We start from the raw sequence: 24,842 nt of genomic DNA on the forward strand, positions 1-24,842 counted from the left end.
CAAAAAGTAAAAACTGAAAACCAATTGCAAATTGTCTCAGGATATCTATGTATTTACCCCTTTTATTACATACCTTTTGCATAAAGGGAAAGTATCCCCTTGTTCCTGCCTACGGGTTGGGTCATTTCTTGCCCTGAATGGGGCAAAACCCAAAATGAAAGCCACGTTCCACTTGGCAAATAAAAAGGCAGAGTCCAAAGTGGGGAAAATATCGTATTTATAAAGTGATCACACCGTCTCCGGGTCCAAACAGGATCGTTTATATGACAGTTAATGGCACAGAGGCTTTAGCTCGTTAGTTACCCCCCCCCCGCCCCTTCCTGCTAGACGTGCCCTAATAAACCCACCCAGGAGCTCAGGGGTTAAAAAAATAGAATTTTTTTTTTTTCTCATTATTAAAATAATATGTGAATTGTTGCAGTGATCTCTCGCTTCCCATTGGCCCGTTAGTAATTCAATCCAGTAGATATGTAAATAGAACATAACCCAATGGGGGGGGGGGATACAGTTACACCCCCGTGCATTGTGGGGCCCCAGGGTGGCCAGTTTAACCATGAGATGCCCATGAATATGAGGAGGAATCTGAGGACCATATTTGATTGGTTACGATACCCCAGATTTCAAAGGGCCCATACACTGGCCAATCATATTACCCAACCTGCTTGCTGTACAATCACAGACATGGGTGAAACTAGTCACATGCCCAAAGTTGGCCAATTATGGCCAGAGTCACCCTCTATCCAAGATTAAAAGGCCCCACTGATATCAGAGGGGAGATCCCATCATGTGAGGGCCACAATGGGACATCCCCCAACAGGTCTCAGCAGGCCCCCAGGTTCAGCCCAGCATGTAGGTGGCCAATTGGGCAAAGGCCAGTTTATTTGGTGACCGAGCCTACAGCCATTACTACACTGACAACTGAATCTGCTCGCTACCCCTGAGGGTCCCAAGCAACGACGCAGGGGTCTGAATGCCAGAATGGAAAAAAAAAAATGATAGGCGCTCTCTCTCTCCCATTCTGGTTCTTAGGGTCACAGGTATGTGAGCCAAACTCAAAGTAATTGCATACAGACAGGCACCCCCTAAAAAACTTAGGGGGTGCCCGGACATTACTGCTTCCATAAACGCTGAGCTGATTTGCTGCCATGTTAGTGTTCCAGGCCCAGTAGCAGCACCCCGAGATCTCAATGGGATTGCCCCTTCTGATTTGCTGAGCGTTTCGGGTGGGGGGTTAAGTGCCTGAGTTCATCCTTCTGAATATCTTTCTGATCATTAACTGTACCCCAAATTTTTCCATTATAGTTTCTCCGCCATTTTTTTATTTTTCTCACGAGCAGATAACGGCAGTACAAAACTGCTACGGGTTTCCAAAGCAGCTCTCTGGCGGGGTGCGGTGATTATCTCCAGCATATGAGGCCCGTAGGCTTTTGCACCCCTACAGAGATTAGAGGGGGGGGTCTCTCTACTCATGGAGACCCGGCTGTTTAATAGGAGAGAGCCACTTGTCGGTGCAGTTGGGAAGAGATCGATTATCTGTGTATAATGAGGGACCAACCACAGGTTTGGGAGGCAGAGGGGAAAGAGAATGCTCTTCTGCCCTGCGACCAGCTACTTCTTCCTCAGCGCCACCACCATTCCTACCGCTACTGCCAAAATGGCCACAGCCGCCGCGCCTCCATACAACAAGGCCGACTTCCCCTCGGGGAGAAGAACCTGCTTCTCTTCTCCTGATCCAGAACCTGGAGGCAGAAGTTGGGATACAGGAGACTGGAGCTTGTCTGTATCTAACGTCGTCGGCAGGGGACTCTCTTCTTTTGCCTCCTCGGAGGGGGGTTCTTTTTGTAACTGTCGCCCTTGGACAGGGGGTTCCACTTTGGGAGGCTCTGGTTGGGGAGGAGGTGGCGTTGGGCTGCTTCTCTCTTCCACCGGGGCTGGTGGTGATGCCTCTAGGATAGTGGAGGCGAAAGCAGAATCGGTCAAAAGGACGTCTTTGTGTTCGGCCTCAACGTCCTCCGCTCTGCCGGCCACCACCGCCGCCTCCTCTATGACCTCGGCGATCTCCTCCTTCTCCACGTGGACGATGTCGGAATTGGAGGAGTTATTCTCACTCCGTTCTTCTCCGCCGCCATTGCTGTCCAAGCTCTTTAGCTCCTCGGGATCCATGGCCACCTGTTGCCAGGACTCTGGGCCGAGGGAGGTGGGGAGGCTTTCGGTGTGCCAAGACGAGGAGACGGCCAAACTCTCCGGGGGGCTGACCTGCTCAGAGTTATCGCTGGTCAGGATGTAGATGTCGTTACTGTCGTCGGCAATTAGGCCCTGGACGTCGTCTTCCTCCGAGTCCAAGCTGAACACCGTGCCCTGGGGGCAGAAAGGGGAGAATGGGAATATGTGGGGTGGGAACAAGATGGGCAAAGGGGCAAAAAGGGGAGAAAAGAGAAAAAAACAAAAGTCAATGTATTGTTCAGATTATTCTAAATATATAACTGGCACTTATATACCTTATCATACCGAGCCCACTGCTTTCCTCTCAACAGGGGCATCTAACATTCTCTAGTAAGACTTCTTCATAGCATCCAAGGGCCAATTCCATGTATAATACCCCGGAACCCACGGCAGGATAAATACAGTGCCAATTCCATGTATAATACCCCGGAACCCACAGCAGGATAAATACAGGGCCAATTCCATGTATAATACCCCAGAACCCACAGCAGGATAAATACAGTGCCAATTCCATGTATAATACCCCAGAACCCACAGCAGGATAAATACAGTGCCAATTCCACGTATAATACCCCAGAACCCACAGCGGGATAAATACAGTGCCAATTCCATGTATAATACCCCAGAACCACGGCGGGATAAATTCAGTGCCAATTCCCACGTATAATACCCCCAGAACCCACGGCAGGATAAATTCAGTGCCAATTCCATGTTATAATACCCCAGAACCCAACAGCGGGATAAATACAGTGCCAATTCATGTTTAATACCCAGAACCCACAGCAGATAAATACAGTGCAATTCATGTATATACCCACCCAAGCAGGCTAGTGCCAATTCCATGTATAATACCCCAGAACCCACAGCAGGATAAATACAGTGCCAATTCCATGTATAATACCCCCAGAACCCACAGCAGGATAAATACAGGGCCAATTCCATGTATATACCCAGAACCCACAAGCAGGATAAATACAGTGCCAATTCCATGTATAATACCCAGAACCACAGCAGGATAAATACAGTGCAATTCCGTGTATAATACCCCAGAACCCACAGCAGGATAAATACAGTGCCAATTCCATGTATAATCCCCAGAACCCACAGCAGGATAAATACAGTGCCATTCCATGTATAATACCCCAGAACCCACAGCAGGATAAATACAGTGCCAATTCCATGTATAATACCCCAGAACCCACAGCAGGATAAATACAGTGCCAATTCCATGTATAATACCCCAGAACCACAGCAGGATAAATTACAGTGCCAATTCCATGTATAAACCCAGAACCCACAGCAGGATAAAATACAGTGCAATTCCATGTATAATACCCCAGAACCCACAGCAGGATAAAATTAGAGCTGGGCGGTATGACCAAAAATTTATATCACGGTATTTTTCAAAATTATATCGGTATCACGGTATTTGACGTATATAAATAAAAAATAAATAATAATATTGGTGGCCCCCCCACCCCCCAACAACCCAGCCCCCCCAACCCCCCAGCCACAACCCCCAACCCCCCAGCCACAACCCCCCAGCCCTAGCCACAACCCCCCAGCCCAGCCACAACCCCAGCACCAGCCACAACCCCCAACCCCAGCACCCAGCCACAACCCCAGCACCAGCCACAACCCCAGCCACAACCCCCCAGCCCCAGCCACAACCCCCCCAGCCCCAGCCCCAGCCACAACCCCCCCAGCACCAGCCACAACCCCCCCAACCCCAGCACCAGCCACAACCCCAGCACCAGCCACAACCCCCCAGCCCCAAGCGATGCGTCCTAGCGACGTCGCGTGCGCGCGCCGACGTCACATGCGCGCCGACGTCACGTGCGCGCCGACGTCACGTGCGCACGGGCGCAACCCGGATGTAATTGGATAAAAACTGCAGGAGGCGCGCATACCGGTATAGCGGTATGTTCAAAAATCATATCGTTTTTTTTTTCAAAAACCGGTATACCGGTTAAACCGGTATGCCGCCCAGCACTAGGATAAATACAGTGCCAATTCCATGTATAATACCCCAGAACCCACAGCAGGATAAATACAGTGCCAGTTTCCATGTATAATACCCAGAACCACAGCAGGATAATACAGTGCCAATTCCATGTATAATACCCCAGAACCCACAATAGGATAAAACAGTGCCAATTCCATGTATACCCCAGAACCCACAGCAGGATAAATACAGTGCCAATTCCATGTATAATACCCCAGAACCCACAGCGGGATAAATAACAGTGCAATTCCATGTATAATACCCAGAACCCACAGCAGGATAAATACAGTGCCAATTCCATGTATAATACCCAGAACCCACAGCAGGATAAATACAGTGCAATTCCATGTATAATACCCCAGAACCCACAGCAGGATAATCAGTGCCAATTCATGTATAATACCCAGAACCCACAGCAGGATAAATACAGTGCCAATTCCATGTATAATACCCCAGAACCCACAGCAGGATAAATACAGTGCCAATTCCATGTATAATACCCCAGAACCCACAATAGGATAAATACAGTGCCAATTCCATGTATAATACCCCAGAACACACAGCAGGATAAATACAGTGCCAATTCCATGTATAATACCCCAGAACCCACAGCAGGATAAATACAGTGCCAATTCCATGTATAATACCCCAGAACACACAGCAGGATAAATACAGTGCCAATTCCATGTATAATACCCCAGAACCCCACAGCAGGATAAAATACAGTGCCAATTCCATGTATAATACCCAGAACCCACAGCAGGATAAATACAGTGCCAATTCCATGTATAATACCCAGAACCACAGCAGGATAAATACAGTGCCAATTCCATGTATAATACCCCAGAACCCACAGCAGGATAAATACAGTGCCAATTCCATGTATAATACCCCAGAACCCACAGCAGGATAAATACAGTGCCAATTCCATGTATAATACCCCAGAACCCACAGCAGGATAAATACAGTGCCAATTCCATGTATAATACCCCAGAACACACAGCAGGATAAATACAGTGCCAATTCCATGTATAATACCCCACTGAATTTTCTAGCTTACTGCCCCATTAAACACTTAGGAATGGCTTATGGCCCATGTTGTGCTGCTGAGACTTTTGGAGAGTGTCCCTAATATTTTGGCAAACAAGGTCCCACAGAGCTTTCAATTACAGAGCCAAGAGCTTCCCAATTGCCCCTCCGAGGCAGCTGATTGGATGCAAAGTGCAGACTGGGCCCCCCAGGAGCAAGATCTGAGATATGAGAAGGCTTTTTTTTTTCTTGTTGGGCCCCCGGGACCCATCAGCAAGTGCATCAGTAACTGTTCTATATACTATGTTACCCCTGGGGGGCCTCGTTGGACAAAAAACTGCAGAGTCATACACTGATTGAGAATGGAACTGTTGTGACTCAGCAGCAAAGCATTATGGGTTCTACCCCCCCCCCCCCCCATTTTCCATGACTCTTGGGGGGTCAACACCCCATAGTGTCAGCGTGAGTGAATATTGTGGCAGTTACAGGGCATGCCCACCAGAGGGCGCTGTGTGCTTATTACAAAGGCAGAGTCTGGGAAAAGATGAAACAAATCCAAATTCCATTGTGTTATTTTGATTCCTTGTGCTACAGGTATTTATTATTAATACCCCCGGGGGTAAAATGCCAACCAGAAGCCAAAACAGCTGGGTAGGATCAGCATTAAAGATTCCTATATTCTGTAGAATTAATTTAAAAATACACAAAGCAATATCCTCTGTCTGAGCTTTTATATCAGCAGCACTGGGATAAGTAATCCCTCTACTGCAGCCTCTGAACTACAACTCCCAGCACCAACGAGCAGTCCAGCACCAATGGGGTTATACTAGGCTGGGGCATTTCAAGCCAGTAGCCGGTGTGGTAGTGGATTGGTATAGTACATTGCAAATGAGGGAAAGGGTGGGACAATCCAAAGAAATACCCCGGGGGGGGGGGGATTATGGGTTTTAGTGCGAGGCTGGGGCATTATGAGCCTTAACACCAGTGAAGTGAATTGTCCCACCCTTTGCCTATAGCGCCCCCCAGGGGCACATTGTATCTACAGAGGAAGGAGACCCTGCAATTGCTGGGGGGGGGGGGAACCAATGGATTATTACTGGGTTATACTGGGGGTTGAATCTTCTTTACCCCACTGGAATCCCATAGAATCCAAATGCCCCCCTTCTATTTCTATTGGTTACTCCTTTTAACTGGGACCCAGGTACCGACCCATAACAGCAACACAACAGAACCGCAATAAAATGCCCCTTTACCTGCGCTCCTGCCATGTAGCTCCTGTCTCTCCCCGGCAGCTGTTGGCCCCTGGTGGGAGGAGCCTCTGTGCTTAACCCTTCAGCTGCCAGAGGGCGATGCTACTAATGACTCCCATGTAGCTTTATTCCCCCCCCCCCCCCCCCCCCCTTAACCCAGAACGGCCCAAAAGCAAAAAGCAACACTTTCCCATTATGCTCTGAACTTACAGCATTGTTCAAACAACTGGGACTGGAGAGGAATGCTGGGAATTGTAGTTCTGCAGCACTGGGAGCCCCTCAGGCAGGTGTGCATCAGCCCCTGGTTATTACTGTGTGTCCCTTAGATACACAATTACACACAATTCCCAGGATCTATAAAACTTGCCGGAATAAACCAACTTCCCTTACAACTCCCAGCATCCCCTACCAGCCATAGTTTTCCTATACACACAGCAGTTACACAGCCCCTGCCCAGCATTATCTCACCATAATATAACTTGACTTATTATACACACCAGTCCTATTACAACCCATCCTGACGCCATTCTGCCTTACTATACACAATCCACAGGTATGGATCCTTGCCTTACTATACACACTGTTCCAGTTATACACCCTTCCCAGGATACAAGATTCCCTTACTATACAAATTACAACCCTTCCTATAAACACTATTTTTACAGCTATACACCTTTACCACAGTTGCAACCCTTTCCTACCATCTTGCCATTCTATAAACACTGTCCCACATTTAGTGTTCCTCTACCTTACTATACACAATATCCCCCAATACCATCTGCCCTACTATACACACTATCCCAGTTACAGCCCATCCTACTGATACCATCTTGCCTTACTATACACTATCCCAGTTACAGCCCATCCTACTGATACCATCTTGCCTTACTATACACTATCCCAGTTACAGCCCACCCTACTGATACCATCTTGCCTTACTATACACTATCCCAGTTACAGCCCACCCTACTGATACCATCTTGCCTTACTATACACTATCCCAGTTACAGCCCATCCTACTGATACCATCTTGCCTTACTATACACTATCCCAGTTACAGCCCACCCTACTGATACCATCTTGCCTTACTATACACAGTACGTGACAAAGTTATGGCCCCTTGCTTTAATATCCCACATGACAAAAACCAATCAAGAGGGATCGGGCACCACAACTAATGGTTATTTGCTGGGATAAAGCTGGCACCACCATGCCCGGTGCCCAATGGAAGCAGAAGGCACAGACCCTGCAGTTGAGGCTTCTCTTACCGGGCCGGCGGCTGCAGTTCCAGGCAAGAGGCACGGGAGTGTGAGCTCCGCTCGGAGGAGCAGCAGGAGGGACACACGGGGGCGAGCACGGAGCGCGCTCAGCGACCCACTTTTGTTTGTGCTGGGACTCGGCTGCAGGGCAGGCAGCTAAGCCATGCCAAGTTAGTGCCGGGAAATGTAGCAGAGGGCGCTGCACAACTGAGAGGGACTGGCACAGAGTGCGGATACGGATCCTACTGAGTGTTGTGTAACTGCACATTCCCTCGGCGCGGTGCCAGCTGTACCCTATCTATGGGCATCAGGGCACAGGGCACATCTGCATATACCCACAGTGGCATCTTTGTTCCTCCAGGCTGGAGCAACATATTCTACAGGTGAAACCAGGGACCCAAAACAACCAATCAGACACTTTTGCAACCCACGAATCAGGCTTTTTCCATCTTGGTGCCCCTGAATGCAGTACCCCCTGTACCAGCCCTGCCAATGTATCAGTCAGATATTGATTACACCGGCTGAGAAACCCATCGGGGCATGGATCCCCACTATGACCCAATAAGTTTTGGGGGGGACCGATGATTGGCTCAGCCCCATTTGCACCACCATCACCTCCAAGGAATGGCTCATTTAATCCGATATCATTTTAGGCTCTTTCAAAATGCCGCCAGATTGTAAGCTCATGGGGCAAGCGGTACCTCTCACAACTAAAACACTAGTGAATATAATAATAGAGAATAAAGTCTGAACACCTCAAGGTTCTAACAAATCACACTGCACTGTATCTCTAGAGTACACAGCTTAACCTTTTGTTCCCTGGTTCCACTCGGAATGCCCTGGGGTTGGGGTTACAGTCCAATCCCATATTAAGGATACTTAAATCTATGGGGGGGTTGCCAATTAGTTAGGCATCCCCCAGTGATTATGTACCTCCTACCCCTGGCCCATGCAGAGCAGGAAGTGGCCCACCTCTTTATGTCCTCTATCCACCCCAATATATATATATATATATATATATATATATATATATATATATATATATATATATATATATATATATAATACTATCAATAGCAAACTTCAGGGAATCATGGGGCCCAACACTAATAAATAAGTAGGGCCCCCCCAACAAGTAGAATGAGACCCCAATGGGCAACAAATGGCCTTAGTATCAAAAATTCTACCTCCAATCCACTCAATCAGCCCCTCTTCCCTTCCTGACCATAATGGGACCCCTGTCTGGAGAACCCACTGTACACCCCCACACCCCACCCCTGATGATGGCCCTGGGAAACCCTATGTAGACCTCTTGGAATGGGCTACACATTATGATCAGAATATGGGTGGGCAAATGCTGGTTATTATCAGGCAAAGTAAACCTTCAATTGCTTTATATTTGTCTGACCGCTTAGGGGTTAATTTTTAGCTCAAGTCAGCGGTGGTGCCACCCCCCCTTAAAGACTGGGCATAACACAAGCAGATGGCACAATGGGTATTAATCATGGAAAGGAGAGAGTCATATTGGCAGCACATATCAGGCATCTAATCCCGCAGTAAATTACTCCCCAAACCCTGCTCATCTGGCTATGGGGGGGTCATTTCTGCTCGGGGGGGGGTAAAATATCAGCTGCTCTAATCCCCTGGTATAATTCCCCGGGAAGCTGCAGGCACAGAGCGTGTGCAAGGCGCTGACACACAGAGCCATGATAGGCCGGATTCCTGGCCCGTGACTTACCCTTTATAAATAGAATAATATGTGAGGTCAGGCCCCTACATGTGGCACAGTGCCCCCATTATATGCCTGGCATGGAAACTATCCTCAGCTGATGGGCAGGAATGCGCCAGGCTTCCTCTGTTTCACTGTAACTAAGGGCGATATGTAACTACAGGTATGGGACCCGTTATCCAGAATGGTCGGGACCTGGGGTCTTCCGGATAAGGGATCTTTCCACAAGGATTGTTCTGCCCCAATAAGGGGTAATTATATCTTAGTTGGGATCAAGTACAGGTACTGTTTTATTATTACAGAGAAAAGGGAATCATTTAACCACTAAATAAACCCAATAGGGCTGTTCTGCCCCCAATAAGGGGTAATTATATCTTAGTTGGGATCAAGTACAGGTACTGTTTTATTATTACAGAGAAAGGGAATCATTTAACCATTAAATAAACCCAATAGGGCTGTTCTGCCCCCAATAAGGGGTAATTATATCTTAGTTGGGATCAAGTACAGGTACTGTTTTATTATTACAGAGAAAAGGGAATCATTTAACCATTAAATAAACCCAATAGGGCTGTTCTGCCCCCAATAAGGGGTAATTATATCTTAGTTGGGATCAAGTACAGGTACTGTTTTATTATTACAGAGAAAAGGGAATCATTTAACCATTAAATAAACCCAATAGGGCTGTTCTGCCCCCAATAAGGGGTAATTATATCTTAGTTGGGATCAAGTACAGGTACTGTTTTATTATTACAGAGAAAAGGGAATCATTTAACCATTAAATAAACCCAATAGGGCTGTTCTGCCCCAATAAGGGGTAATTATATCTTAGTTGGGATCAAGTACAGGTACTGTTTTATTATTACAGAGAAAAGGGAATCATTTAACCATTAAATAAACCCAATAGGGCTGTTCTGCCCCCAATAAGGGGTAATTATATCTTAGTTGGGATCAACTACAGGTACTGTTTTATTATTACAGAGAAAAGGGAATCATTTAACCATTAAATAAACCCAATAGGGCTGTTCTGCCCCCAATAAGGGGTAATTATATCTTAGTTGGGATCAAGTACAGGTACTGGTTTATTATTACAGAGAAATTTGAAAAAATGTAATTATTTGATTAAAATGGAGTCTATGGGAGATGGGCTTCCGGTCATTCGGAACTTTCTGGATAATGGGTTTCTGGATAAGGGATTCCCATACCTGTACTACCAACATCACTACCCATCAACCTATGCCTCTCTGGCTGTTGCTGAACTATAACTCTCTACGTCGCAGTGCTTTAGCTTATGTTAAACGTCGCTGCCGTACACAGAGGTAGGTACCCAATCAGGACTTACCCATCCTCCCTGCTGGATAATAAAGTCCGCACACATGTCCTCTATGTAACTGACCCCCAGCTGGACGAGGGCCTTTAGTTGATACTCCCCTCGCCTCGTCAGCTCTAGGAGAAGCTGCTGCAGCAGGACCAGTGGGGCAAGAACCTGAAAGAGGAAGACGATCCAATCACATTGCAGCTCTATGGAGACCCAAGTCACCTACCAGTCCCATAGGGGTTTCTAACCTGGCCAATAGATATCTGGGCAATTATCGGGCAGCTATAAGTCTAGCTGGCCATTGGAAAAGCTAATAAGCTGCTGTTATCGGCCTGCGTGTAGCAGATACAGAGCCTGAGGGCAGGGAGGCACTAGTAACGCTGACAGATTGGCTCTGACACACAGGTAAGTACCTCCTGGGCCTCAGGGCATTAAATCAAGTGAGGCTCAATGGGGGAGAGTTCATCCCCTAAGGGAGAGGCATCGGTACATTCTAATTTCCCAGTATGGATCACCGGCACAGTTCATACATATATCAGAACGTAGGCCAGTACTATGGCTCGGTTGGCAAATAATGAGTGGCTCTATGCCCAGTCTTGCCTGCTATACCCTGGGCCAAATCCAGCTGATCCAATAGCTAATGTGGTCCTTAACCAACTGGATTTTTTAATCGGCTAGACATGGTTTAACCACCTTAAAAAGGCATAAGGGGTTATTTAATAAAAGGCACTAATTTGCCCAGGAGCATTACCCCATAGCAACCAATCAGCAGGTCCTGGTCACCTGTTTAACAGCAAACATCTAATTGGTTGCTATGGGTTACTGCTCCTGGGCAAAGGTAGTGCCTTTTATTACATATGGGGCATAGTGTATTGGCCCTCCCTTTGTTTGCACCCATACTGGAAGTTATGTGTGCGACGTGGGGACTACTTACCTTATTCCAGCCAGTGGCGTGTACACTAATGAGCGCCACCGCCTTCCTGAACTCTTCCGCCGCCAGGCTCCTGTTACAGTAAGGACACCATTAGCTCTTCATTTCCCCTTCGTTTCCCATGCACTTAAATCAATTATGGAGATGCTGATACAGAAGGCCATGACTGGCAGCTTCACCCCATACTGTGAGGGCAAAAGGCTGGAAAACCAGGACCCAATACATATTGCAGAAATATGGCGGGGGGGGGGGTTAGGGTTATGTTCAACAGGGCCTTAGGTGTTACTTGCCCTTTAAATGTTAAAGCCAAGAGCACCTTTAAAAATAATTGGCCCCAGGGTTGGACTGGGGGGTGAAGGGCCCACCGGGGCTCCCACCCCAGGGGCCCTTCAGGTGCCCGCGCCGCCCCCCCACCTGACAATCAAGGAATGATTATGGGCAGTCCCTCTAAATCCAAGTAGAGGAACCAACATCAGAAAGGTGTGGGGCAAAAGGGGGCAACTTTATAGGTATGGATTTTTATTGCCACAGGACTGTGGTACCTACCTAGGTCGGAAGCTGCCCAGGAGCTATACAATATTGTGGCACCACTGGCACTTACCCGCTCAGGAGACCCTCGGAGGCTTTATCCAGCGACTCTCGGATCTCCGTGGCAAGTTTCTCGCAGAGGTGGGACAGGCACTCCTCTATAGAGGTCTCCGAGCTCGCTGGGTAGAAGACCGGGGACGTGTGCATATCAAACCCAGTGGAGGGGAACGCTGGAAGAGAAGAAGAACATAAACTTCTTGATACCCAATGCCAGGGAAGGGGGGGCTCATTCACTGCTTTATCATTAAGCAGCCAATATGTACTAGTGGGGCGATGTATGTTCATATGGCCATGACCCACCCAACCCTTTACATGACTTGCCCAATCATTGTCCTGTCTGCAGTCTGGGCCTGCTCCTGTTTCATCTGGGCTGCCTCCTTGTACCTCCCCATGATGGCCCAGAGTGCAATAATGATTGGTTTGGGACCATCAACTGTAGCTACAAATATAGCCCCAGGCTGATCTTTAGGCCTTGGGTTGGACTGGGCCGGCAGGACACCAGGAAAAAACCCAGACCCAATCTCCGCCTGCCCTTCCCCATCACTCCCCTTCTGCCTTCCCTCCGCCGATTGTGGCAAAGTAAGTATAAAGTGCTCAGGGGGGCAGGATCTGGGCAGCAGTTACCCCAGAGTGGGTAATAGCCCTTGGACACCCCAAGTCCAACCCTTAATACAGAGTTGGTTATTTTCCTTTTAAAGGGATACTGACCAGCCGAGATCTCATCCTCCAGCCTCTGCATCTCGTCTTCTCGCTCAGCCTTCAGTCTGTCTAGCGCCCCCTGGGGCAGGGTAGGAGGAACTGCAGAATGTTGGGCGCCTGTAGTCGTGAGAAGTAAACATATGTGTTACATGCAGGAATAATAATAATAATAATACAGCACTCAAAGCAATAAACTATTAGTGAGAAGTCATTGCATACATGGGAGCTGCCATACAGCTTAGATATAACAACAAGCTATATGGCTTTTTGATAGTGCTGGTCTGTAGCCAGGGGTAAATCAAACACAATCAGGAGTAAATAGGGAGCGAGGCAGCGCATCAGTGACCCCGGGAGAAGATGACTGCAGCAGACAGGCTGTCATAGCCAATAAGAAGCCAAGCAGAAAACACAAGGGCGGCACAGGCAGCTGACAATGCAATTCACAAAGGGGTGTCTGTTAAGGGCGGTAGATGAGGCCCACACTTTGTGCTCCCATATCCTATTACTACGAGAGCCAAGAAATCCCATTGTCATCAGTGACTACAGAGCAGCCCATACGCCTCAAGCCTGTCTCGAGAATTCCATGAATATTCCGACTCATGAGCAAAACACAGATACCGTATTTGCACAATAAGTGCAACCTGCAAGGTTAGGGTATTGTGGGGGTATAACGGCCTTACGTGTACCTACCTGGGGCTGATGTGGGGGTCTCCTGTATGGGGAACCCCAAATAGCTGAGCACCACATACTTGGTTTCATAGTGGAAGCCAACAGGCAGTGCAGCGGATGAAGCCATTAGCGTGTCACGGAGCTCAGCGGAGCACAGAGGGGTCCTGAGAGCAAACTGCACAATTGTATAACATGGTTAGTGCAGGTAGGGACAATACATATCCACATATACATGGGTATAAAAACAATATACAAAATCAGTATAAAAAAAGCATGAAATAACCCTTCATTCACGTCTCTTCTCAGTTTCCCATGTTTTGAGAATCACAAAAAATTGCAATAACTGTAATAACAAGATAACACTTACTCCAAACATTAATTGTTAGAAAGTTTATACACAGATTATTTTCTATATTTGTTCTTGGATTTATTGAGCCCCCTCCTCACTGACTTCCATTAGTTCCCCTTCATCCAAGGACTCCCCACTGTAACCCCTAAAGCTGCTCCTCCGGATCATCCTTTCTCCCCTGCAGCACCTTTCTTCCTCTTCTCCCTCTCCTCTTCCTCCTCCATTAGTTCCCCCCATGGAACCTCCCCAGCACCCACTGGGCTCCTTTATCTTGCCCCTTTTCCTTACCCACCTCCCCTCCCCTGCCTTTATCCCTAGTGGCACATAGGCCTCCCTCCCTGGCCTCTCCTGCCCCCCCTGGGGTAATACAGCACTTTCTGCAGAACTGCTTGGGCGGCCATGTTCTGTACCGACTCTCACCAAGATCTTTGCTCATCATTTCCTCTATATTGGGGCACATTGGGGCAACATTAAGAAATGCCTGGGGGCAGTTCTTATGCGGCCCTGATTGCAGACATAATTGCAACGGATCTGCCTCTCACTAGTCGCACTTCTGTACGTTACATTTACCCACAAGATGGAACTTAGAGCCACACTTAAAGCACAGACTTTGCTGGCCGACGTAATAACAGACCCCCCTGTCCTTCCCTAGGAAAAAGGAGTTGGGCAAATGTCTCTGAACTTGCCCCTCTGAGTGTTATTTAGTTTGCACCTTGTAGCCCCCCACCCAGAAACCTTCCTCATCAAAGACTCCGGTGAGGGGGGGCCAAGCCCAAACACTGCCCCCTGAGCCAAATGAGAATGCCCTCTGGGTGCAACGTTTTACTCCTCATAACGATAGTGACATTGTTGGTCTCAGGCCCAGAGACCTGTATTAGTCAGAACCCCTCCCACCCCTGTGCCCCCTTTACTAGCTGGTACCCCCAGAATACTTCCAGACCCAGTGCCAACTAATAGCTCACATCAATCTCTGTATCAGTAATAATAAAGCAAAGATATCATTTGGGGGTAAAGCCCAAACCCTCCCCCCTAGTCACAACCCTACTGCCCAGGCTTCCCTTCCCTTAGCCACTTGGTTTTACCCACATTCCATCTCTTCCCATCCCCTTCCTCTATAGCCTCCCCCTGATGCTCTCATACAGCCTCTGCACCCCCCCACACCCCCCTCTGCAAAGCTGTCCCACTGTGCCCCCTAGTTCTCTATAGAAGATGAAAGATGGAATTACACATGGAAACCAATTAACCAATGAGAATTTTACAGACCAAAAACTTAATTAAAGATGCAAGAGAATTTACCAATGAGGTTGCTAATTCCCAGCACTGTCAGCCATCTTCCTATTGTCTTATATACAGAGATTATTATGTCATTTTGGCTTCATTATATTATGCTGGAATCAGACATGGGGATAAAGGGACAGACTTGTTCAGTGCTGGGAAACTGTGCTTATTGCTCCCAACTCCAATTGCAGGAACAGAGAACAGGGAGCCGGATTTACTCACATCAGCTGGGATTCTCATTGGGGGATTTCTTGCATCTGGCACAGGCCCTGGAGAAGTGGGGCAATCAGGGACGTATTGTATTTATACATATGGGTAGGAGGTGCCATAGTGTTTCCCTTAGACAGTACAGTATGGGGGTACAGCTTATTGTGTGCCCAGAACATTCCTTGTCTGTATATTTGTATTTATACATATGGGTAGGGGGTGCCATAGTGTTTCCCTTAGACAGTACAGTATGGGGGTACAGCTTATTGTGTGCCCAGAACATTCCTTCTCTGTATATTTGTATTTATACATATGGGTAGGGGGTGCCATAGTGTTTCCCTTAGACAGTACAGTATGGGGGTACAGCTTTTTGTGTGCCCAGAACATTCCTTCTCTGTATATTTGTATTTATACATATGGGTAGGGGGTGCCATAGTGTTTCCCTTAGACAGTACAGTATGGGGGTACAGCTTATTGTGTGCCCAGAACATTCCTTCTCTGTATATTTGTATTTATACATATGGGTAGGGGGTGCCATAGTGTTTCCCTTAGACAGTACAGTATGGGGGTACAGCTTATTGTGTGCCCAGAACATTCCTTCTCTGTATATTTGTATTTATACATATGGGAGGGAGGTGCCATAGTGTTTCCCTTAGACAGTACAGTATGGGGGTACAGCTTTTTGTGTGCCCAGAACATTCCTTCTCTGTATATTTGTATTTATACATATGGGTAGGAGGTGCCTTATTTTACATGGGGGGGGGGGGGGCAGGGAGGGTTTGGGAGTGCAATGTATTTACATGTTTCCAGGCAGAAATAATAATGGTGTTAGGGAGATTCCAATGCTCTGATTGGCTGCATTTTTATTTCATGTCTTAATTGGCTACAGGTTGGTCTGGCCCTGTAACTATTCTAATAATTTGATTGGCTACAAGTTGCTCTAGCCCTGTGAATATAGAATATGGACTGAACTAGCCCTGTGGAACATTCTAATTTCTCTGGATGGCTAAAGATTTGTTCCAGGACCCTCAATCCACGGGAGTTTCTTGGCAGACCCAATACTGCAAAGGGCAAGAGAACACACACACTTTAAACTGGTTCTACGTGTTTAACTTCCCCTTTAAACAAGGCGTGGCTACCGGTTGCCCAACACTACATTACAGAAAATGCATTGCTTAATAGGAAACCGTATTTGGGGAGGAATTACACTATTTGTAAAATTCCAGCTCAGCAGATGGAGGTGAAAGCTGGAGTTGGGTGAATCTATGTGGTGCCAGATACTGCCAGTAGGGGGAGCCCCGGGGGCCAGAGGATACAGGCACTACCCCAGCAGTGTAAGTGACACTCCCTGGCCGGCCCCCAGCCTGACAGAAAGCCCTACAGAGGACACGACCTTCAGACGCAAAGGGTTTAATTTGGACCTGGAGCATTTATAGCCGCTCACATGACCCTGGCGCTGGCGCGGGCTGCTTGTGGGTAACACAGAAGTGCCGTTTTCAGTCCAAACCTGCCCCGGGGCTCGTGTAAAAATAATAAACAAAGAATCCAAAGCCAATGCTGACTGACGGCTACAGGGGAACAATGGCACATAAATCTCACAATAGGAGGCCAGGAGCAACCAAATGCGCTGATACAACACAGGCAAAGCATTCACTGTGTCACAAGCAAAGTCTTAATAACTTTATGGAAGCAAATTCCCCTTCTGTCTGCTGAGTGTTGCTCCTGGGGTCCTGCGGAAATACTATGATGTTGGGCAAACATTTTCTGATTGTAGGAAGATTACGGCTAGCAAGCAAATGACTAACGAGCGCCCGTTAATAACAGCCCCCCCAAATACACACACAAAAAGCTTCAGTCAGATAAGATAAACATAATAAAATAAGACACCAGGCAACTTTCCCTAGAATCCAGGGGAATTTCCAGAATGCTCGGGACCTGGGGTATTCCGGATAAGGGGTCTTTCCGTAATTTGGATCTCCATACCTTAAGTCTGCTAAAAAAATAATTGGAAGGTTAAATAAACCCAAGAGGATTGTTCTGGCCCCAAAAATCTGAATTATTTGGTTTAAATGGTGTCTATGGAAAATGTCCTTTCTGGAATTCGGAGCTTTCTGGATAACGGATGCCATACATGTGCAATCACTGGTGCACCTGCCCTGGGATTCATAAGAATGAAGATCGAAATAAATGGATCGCTGTCTCGCAGCCCCCCACATTTTTTTCCCAACAGCCCCAGCCCGGGGTATGAGGTAAAGCGGGGGTACCAAAATGTTAGGTAATTTTACCTTTCCTTCTGCTTTAAAGGGAAACTAAACCCTGCTGCACGGCTCAACCAAACTTTATTGCTGTTGCTGGACTACAAATCCCAGAATAATGTACCATATAATGAAGGGTGAGGCATGCTGGGAGCTGTAGTCCAGCAACACCCGGGTTGTATTCTTAAAGCAATATTGCCCAATAAAACTTTCCTCCAATGAGAATCCCAGCTGATGTGAGTAAATCCGGCTCCCTGTTCTCTGTTCCTGCAATTGGAGTTGGGAGCAATAAGCACAGTTTCCCAGCACTGAACAAGTCTGTCCCTTTATCCCCATGTCTGATTCCTGTGCCATATAATGACGGGAAAAATGCCATCATTATCTCTATATGTAAGGTACCAGCAAGATGGCCGACACAGTGCTGGGAATCAGCATTCTCATTGGTCACTTCTCCTGCACTTATAATGAGATATTTAGCCAGTAGAATGCTAACCCCTTCTGTCCCTGTTCCTACCCTGTATAACCAGTGCCGGGGGGGGGGGGGGCAGCGGGGCTAATTCTCGGGGCAATATAAATACACGGCCCAATGCTAACATACATTATAACCTCTCTAGTTCCCTCGCCCCCATTCCTCACACAGATGCAACTATTGATTACAGAGCCCTGATTATAGATGAGTTGCGACTGCCCAAACATGACAGTGCATTTTGCTTGCAGCTGCCGCACAGGGATTCGGGGCATCAGGCCTCAATGTAGAAAAATGTACAGGTCTTTGGCCCTGGCCCAGCTGCTACTTATTGGGCACGTGGGCTTTTTAAATGCCAGGGCACATTCTATGTTTCAAGTCCACACCTGCCTGTGCCACTTTCATTACTACCACCAAATATATAAGGGAATATATAAGGGAATATATAAGGGAATATATAAGGGAATATATAAATGTGCAGCCTACTGTTTGCGGCCCCACTATAAGCATTTCTAGAACTATTAGGGGCCCCCTATACTCAAATCATAGCTAGAATTCCGGTGTAGGGACCGGTTTAGCCCTGGATATTGCCCCAACCCCTCCCGGGGACCCCCCCCCCAGCTTGCCCTATCCTACTCTCCAGAATGGCTTCCAGGGATCCCATATGGTAGCCCACCACTGTTCTTTTATCACAAAGATACAATCAAAGGGCCAGTAAAGGTCCCCATACACGGGCCGACTATAGCTGCCGATATCGGTCCCTTGGACAGATTCGGCAGCTAATCGGCCCGTGTATGGGGAGAGCAGAGCGGCCTGGCCGACCGATATCTGGCCTGAAATTGGCCAGATATTGATCGGCCAGGTTAGAAAATCCGGTCCGGAAAATCGGCTCGTTGATGCGGTCCCTGATCCGACTGCCCCATTGCCGCCCACATAATCTGATCGTTTGGCCCCAGTGCCAAACGATCGGATTATTTTTTTTTTTACCTAAATCCTCCCTGATATCGCCCACCCGTAGGTGGGGATATCGGGTGAAGATCCGCTCGCTTGGCGATGGGATCTGCTCGTGTATGGCCACCTTAAGGGTGAAGACACACAGTAGCCTACTTGTCGTGGCTACTAAAACAGACAATGCTGATCATTTACTGATAATTGTCTCTACGTGTGTTTAGCAGAGGCAATTCTCAGTATTGTCTATGGCAGGGGATTTTCTGGCAGCCGTGAAAAAGTAGCTGCTACTAGAAGCCCAGTGTGTCTTCACCCTTAAAAGGACTTGGCCACCCTGTATCTAATCTAGCAGTTAGGCAGGTTATATATAGGCATTATGGTTGAACGTGATGGACGTGTGTCCTTTTTCAACCTAACTTACTATGTTACTATGTAATCTGATTGTTGCAATTCAGTTGCTAATTGTAACCATTCTGTCAAAGTCTATAGAATTGTATGGTGAATATCTAACTTATTTGGTAACATTTATCACACCAGAGTAGGCATAGCCGGCTTCTAAACCTAGGGCAGGGGGTGGGCATGGCGGCATCTTTTTCTTGTGATTGTTTTTTTTTTTTGTGGCAACTTCGGCAATTCGGGGATGCCATCCCACCGGCAATTTGGCATATCGGGAGATTAGTCACCCGCGACAAGGGAGAGTTCAAGAGAATCTCCCCATGTGCCGCAGCCCTTAGGGTGAAGACACACTGAGCTACTAGTAGCAGCTACTTTTTCACAGCTACTAAATGCCAGAAAATCCCCTGCCATAGACAATACTGAGAATTGCCTCTGCTAAACACACACGTAGAGACAGTTATCAGTAAATGATCAGCATTGTCTGTTTTAGTAGCACGACAAGTAGCTGCTACTAGTAGCTCTGTGTGTCTTCACCCTAAAGGCTTCAATACATTTATTGGTTTCTGGTTGGATTAAGCCCTGTACTACCCAATGTTGGTTAGACACAGTCAGAAAGTCCATACAGACTGCCCCTAGCTGAACTACAACTCCCAGCAGCCTCCAGGATGGGTTTCTACTAATAAGACCCAGGTTAACCCTGGGATTCAAGCCTAAGGACTTGGTACAGAATTAATTTTGTTGATGGAAAAGAGAAGCGGCTTCTCCTTTAACTGGCAGGGGAAGTTGCAGAGCGGAACATCTGTCACTCAGATCATTTTGCTTCTGTCGGCAGAAACGCCAGGGATGGAACCTGCAGGTTCTAACAGGGCCCAGTGAAGAAGAGCTCAGGCTGAGTCACGGCACCGAGGGCCACACCAAAATATAACCATTTATAGGCTGGAAAATGTAGCACGAGAAGCTCGATGCCCCCTGATTTCAAGTGTTTCTTTATCGCTTTTCCAGTTCCGACTCTTCGAACAATGTAGCTGTCAGCTCTCTTTCATGTCTGGCTTCCACTTCATTGTCTCAGAAGTGAGAACCAGCAGTGACGTGGATATAAACAGACACGACATTCAACAGCAATTACATAATAGCTTTAAAATAACTGAAATTCAGTAATGAATGGCTATTGCTTACAACTGCATTTTTTTCTTATTAGCCAAAAAGTACTTTGGGTGAATTTTCCCTTTAAAACTCACAATAGTGGCAGTGGAGGATGGGTCAAAATAGACTTTGCATGTGTCATTAATGATATGAAAAGTAGGAATGTCCAACCGACAGCCCTTGAGATGACTTACCCCCCCCCCGCTCTCCCAGCAGCCTTAGTGCTACCCAATAAAGGACTGGGCCACATAGGAGAGTTGACCCATAAAGCCTGTAAATTAGACATCTACACAGTGCTGTTATGGGGGGTGATGTACAGGTATAGGTTTTCCAGAATGCTCGGGACCAAGGGTATTCCGGATAAGGGGTCGTTCCATAATTTGGATCTCCGTACCTTAAGTCTACTAAAAAAAATCAATAAAACATTAATTAAACCCAATAGGGCTGTTCTGCCCCCAATAAGGGGTAATTATATCTTAGTTGGGATCAAGTACAGGTACTGTTTTATTATTACAGAGAAAAGGGAATCATTTAACCATTAAATAAACCCAATAGGGCTGTTCTGCCCCCAATAAGGGGTAATTATATCTTAGTTGGGATCAAGTACAGGTACTGTTTTATTATTACAGAGAAAAGGGAATCATTTAACCATTAAATAAACCCAATAGGGCTGTTCTGCCCCAATAAGGGGTAATTATATCTTAGTTGGGATCAAGTACAGGTACTGTTTATTATTACAGAGAAAAGGGAATCATTTAACCATTAAATAAACCCAATAGGGCTGTTCTGCCCCCAATAAGGGGTAATTATATCTTAGTTGGGATCAAGTACAGGTACTGTTTTATTATTACAGAGAAAAGGGAATCATTTAACCATGAAATAAACCCAATAGGGCTGTTCTGCCCCAATAAGGGGTAATTATATCTTAGTTGGGATCAAGTACAGGTACTGTTTTATTATTACAGAGAAAAGGGAATCATTTAACCATTAAATAAACCCAATAGGGCTGTTCTGCCCCCAATAAGGGGTAATTATATCTTAGTTGGGATCAAGTACAGGTACTGTTTTATTATTACAGAGAAAAGGGAATCATTTAACCATTAAATAAACCCAATAGGGCTGTTCTGCCCCCAATAAGGGGTAATTATATCTTAGTTGGGATCAATTACAAGGTATTATTACAGAGAAAAAGGATTGAAATTATGAATTATTTGATTAAAATTGACTCTATGGGAGACAGGCTTTCCGTAATTTGGAGCTTTCTGGATAATGGGTTTCCGGATAAGGGATCCCCATACCTGTATTACAGTAAGGGGTACCATGGCAGGGGGGGGGGGGGGGCAAGAGACAAGGAGGTGCCACACATAGGTTGTAAAGGGAGGGGATGTGGGGGTGGGTATTATTTGGTGAATAATGGTGGGTGGGCCAGGGGCATGACGGGTCCACATGTCCCATTCTAATGAATGACAGGGCCCACTACACAAGGAGTCCAGGTGATCACTGGACTAATATTTGGGGCCCCCTGGGGGGGGAGGGCCCTACTAGCCCCACACATTATATATTATATATATATATATATAAAATAATCATCTTGCCCTAGAACATGTGTTATTATCTCTTTGCTTCTTCTGCTGCAGCAGAGCCTGGGACACAGTCGCTCCCGAGATAAGACTACAGACAGTTGCAGTCGGGCCGCTCCGTGCCTTTAGTGGAAATCCAGGTCACAAGCCCTCTGGCCCGTAACTAACTCCCAGCTCAGCCCAAAGTCAACAAGCGCATTCCTCCCCGCATACAGGATTTAATATGGTATATGCCCCCCCCCCCCCCCCCCCCCCCCCCCCCAAAAAAAAATACCCCTATGTCCTATTATGACTATGAAGATTTTCATTCATCCAGGTCATGGTACATCTAGTATAAATAAATCTAATACTAGATATCCCTATGTACTGTTATTATATGGAAACTTGTCAGCCAATTAGCTACAGACTTACAGACTCCTATAGCAATGCCCTTTGCATAGCGCTTATATATAATGTACAATGTATTTATAAGAGCACCAACATATTCCATAGAGCAGTACAAACAGGATAAATACACATATATAACTGCAGAGGGGGATCTGGCTGTCTCTGCACTGCTGGTTCTGACTCTTGAAACCAAAATGTAGCTCTGCTCCATCAGTAGCAAATCTGCTACATTGTTTCAGGAGTCAGAAATGGACAACAGCGATTATATTAACAAATAACTTTCACATTTTTTAAACTGTGCTTACAATTTAACCATTTTTTTAATTGAAATATATATATTTTATATTTTCGATATGTCTGCCCACCCCCCCCCGACAAACACAATACTCATTGCCATTAGTTTTTGGCACCCATGCAATTAAAGAGACACCTGTTAATTCCCCCCCAGCAGGGTGTATTTGGCCCCAACTGGCAGAGAAATGGTGTATAATGTGCCTACGACGTAAAACACACACAGAGCGATTCCCCCGCCCCCTCTCACCTGCTGCGGCCGCAGCTCTGGCAGAGCAGTCCCTTCTCTCCCGGCTCCGGCTCTACACAGGAGCCGCAGCCATGACAGGGGGCGGAGCTAACGAGCAAACCACGCCCGCTCCGAAGTTCAAGTTCGCTTCGCCCTGACGGAGTTAGCCAATGAGAAACGCAAATGAAAAAAACACGTGGTTCGCAAAAATCCACACTATGAATACAGCGGGCGTGGCTTTTTCAGTTGAGGGCGAGGCTTGAAACGCAGAGGGGGACGTGGTTTGCGTTACAAGAGGGCGGTGCGTTGTGACGCTACAGTCAGCTGGGTTTGACCTATTAAAGGGGACAGTGCGTCCTCTGTGGGGCCAAGTCACCTCTATGGTAGAGAAGCCTCCGCCTCAAATGAAAAGCTGAATAAAGGGTTGCAGCCATAAAAATGTCAAGTAAATGAATCCATTTCTGACATTTATATAAGTATAATACATCAATCAGTAGCTACATGCCTTTTGTTTCAATGTACCTGTAGATTGTAAGCTCTTGTGACCAGGGCCCTCTGATCCTATTGTTACTCTGTATACCCTTGTTTAGTAAACTTTTTAAGATCCCTGTTTGTTTATATTTATTGTGAAGCGCTGCGTAATCTGCCGGCGCTATATAAATGAATAAGAGCAGAGCGAGTTGGAGTTCGGGAGCGGCCAATTAGAAAGGGAAAGCGGAATTAGAAGGAAAATATGGAACTATCTATAAATTACTTAAGTACATATACATAGTTCAGATAATTCCCTATAGTTCCTAGTGGTGGAAATACCATGTTGCTTGCTTTGCTTTACATACATTAGATAGTGGCGCCATCTAGCTTTGGAATATAGTTACTGCCGCTTCCATTGTTGTCTGTGGAAGGAATGATGTGAGAGCACATATAGCTTTACTGTACCCCCATACTGTACTGTCTAAGGGAAACACTATGGCACCTCCTACCCATATGTATAAATACAAATATACAGAGAAGGAATGTTCTGGGCACACAATAAGCTGTACCCCCATACTGTACTGTCTAAGGGAAACACTATGGCCCCCCCTACCCATATGTATTAATACAAATATACAGAGAAGGAATGTTCTGGGCACACAATAAGCTGTACCCCCATACTGTACTGTCTAAGGGAAACACTATGGCACCCCCTACCCATATGTATTAATACAAATATACAGAGAAGGAATGTTCTGGGCACACAATAAGCTGTACCCCCATACTGTACTGTCTAAGGGAAACACTATGGCACCCCCTACCCATATGTATAAATACAAATATACAGAGAAGGAATGTTCTGGGCACACAATAAGCTGTACCCCCATACTGTACTGTCTAAGGGAAACACTATGGTACCTCCTACCCATATGTATAAATACAAATATACAGAGAAGGAATGTTCTGGGCACACAATAAGCTGTACCCCCATACTGTACTGTCTAAGGGAAACACTATGGCACCCCCTACCCATATGTATAAATACAAATATACAGAGAAGGAATATTCTGGGCACACAATAAGCTGTACCCCCATACTGTACTGTCTAAGGGAAACACTATGGCACCCCCTACCCATATGTATAA

General features: G+C 46.6%; 1 protein-coding gene across 1 annotated transcript; it reads right to left on the minus strand.

The window, feature by feature from the left end:
• On the minus strand, positions 1-23,405 carry bcl2l13. The gene is made up of 7 exons (XM_031898592.1): positions 23,248-23,405; positions 13,719-13,872; positions 13,038-13,145; positions 12,343-12,499; positions 11,745-11,814; positions 10,835-10,978; positions 1-2,358 (listed from the first exon to the last, which is right to left on the minus strand). Exons 2-7 carry the CDS (start codon positions 13,822-13,824, stop codon positions 1,609-1,611), a joined length of 1,335 nt encoding a protein of 444 aa, XP_031754452.1. The 5' UTR covers positions 13,825-13,872; positions 23,248-23,405; the 3' UTR covers positions 1-1,608.
• Positions 23,406-24,842: the final 1,437 nt, after the last annotated feature.

Source organism: Xenopus tropicalis, chromosome 3 (genome assembly GCF_000004195.4).
Source record: "Xenopus tropicalis strain Nigerian chromosome 3, UCB_Xtro_10.0, whole genome shotgun sequence".
In the NCBI taxonomy this organism is placed as follows: Eukaryota; Metazoa; Chordata; class Amphibia; order Anura; family Pipidae; genus Xenopus; species Xenopus tropicalis.

Coding starts and splice junctions, on each gene's coding strand:
- bcl2l13 (XM_031898592.1), bottom strand. CDS start 13,824: ATGGCTTCATCCGCTGCACTGCCTGTTGGCTTCCACTATGAAACCAAG. Junction 13,146..13,718: donor GACCCCCACATCAGCCCCAG/GTAGGTACACGT, acceptor TCACGACTACAG/GCGCCCAACATTCTGCAGTT. Junction 11,815..12,342: donor TCCGAGGGTCTCCTGAGCGG/GTAAGTGCCAGT, acceptor TTACTGTAACAG/GAGCCTGGCGGCGGAAGAGT.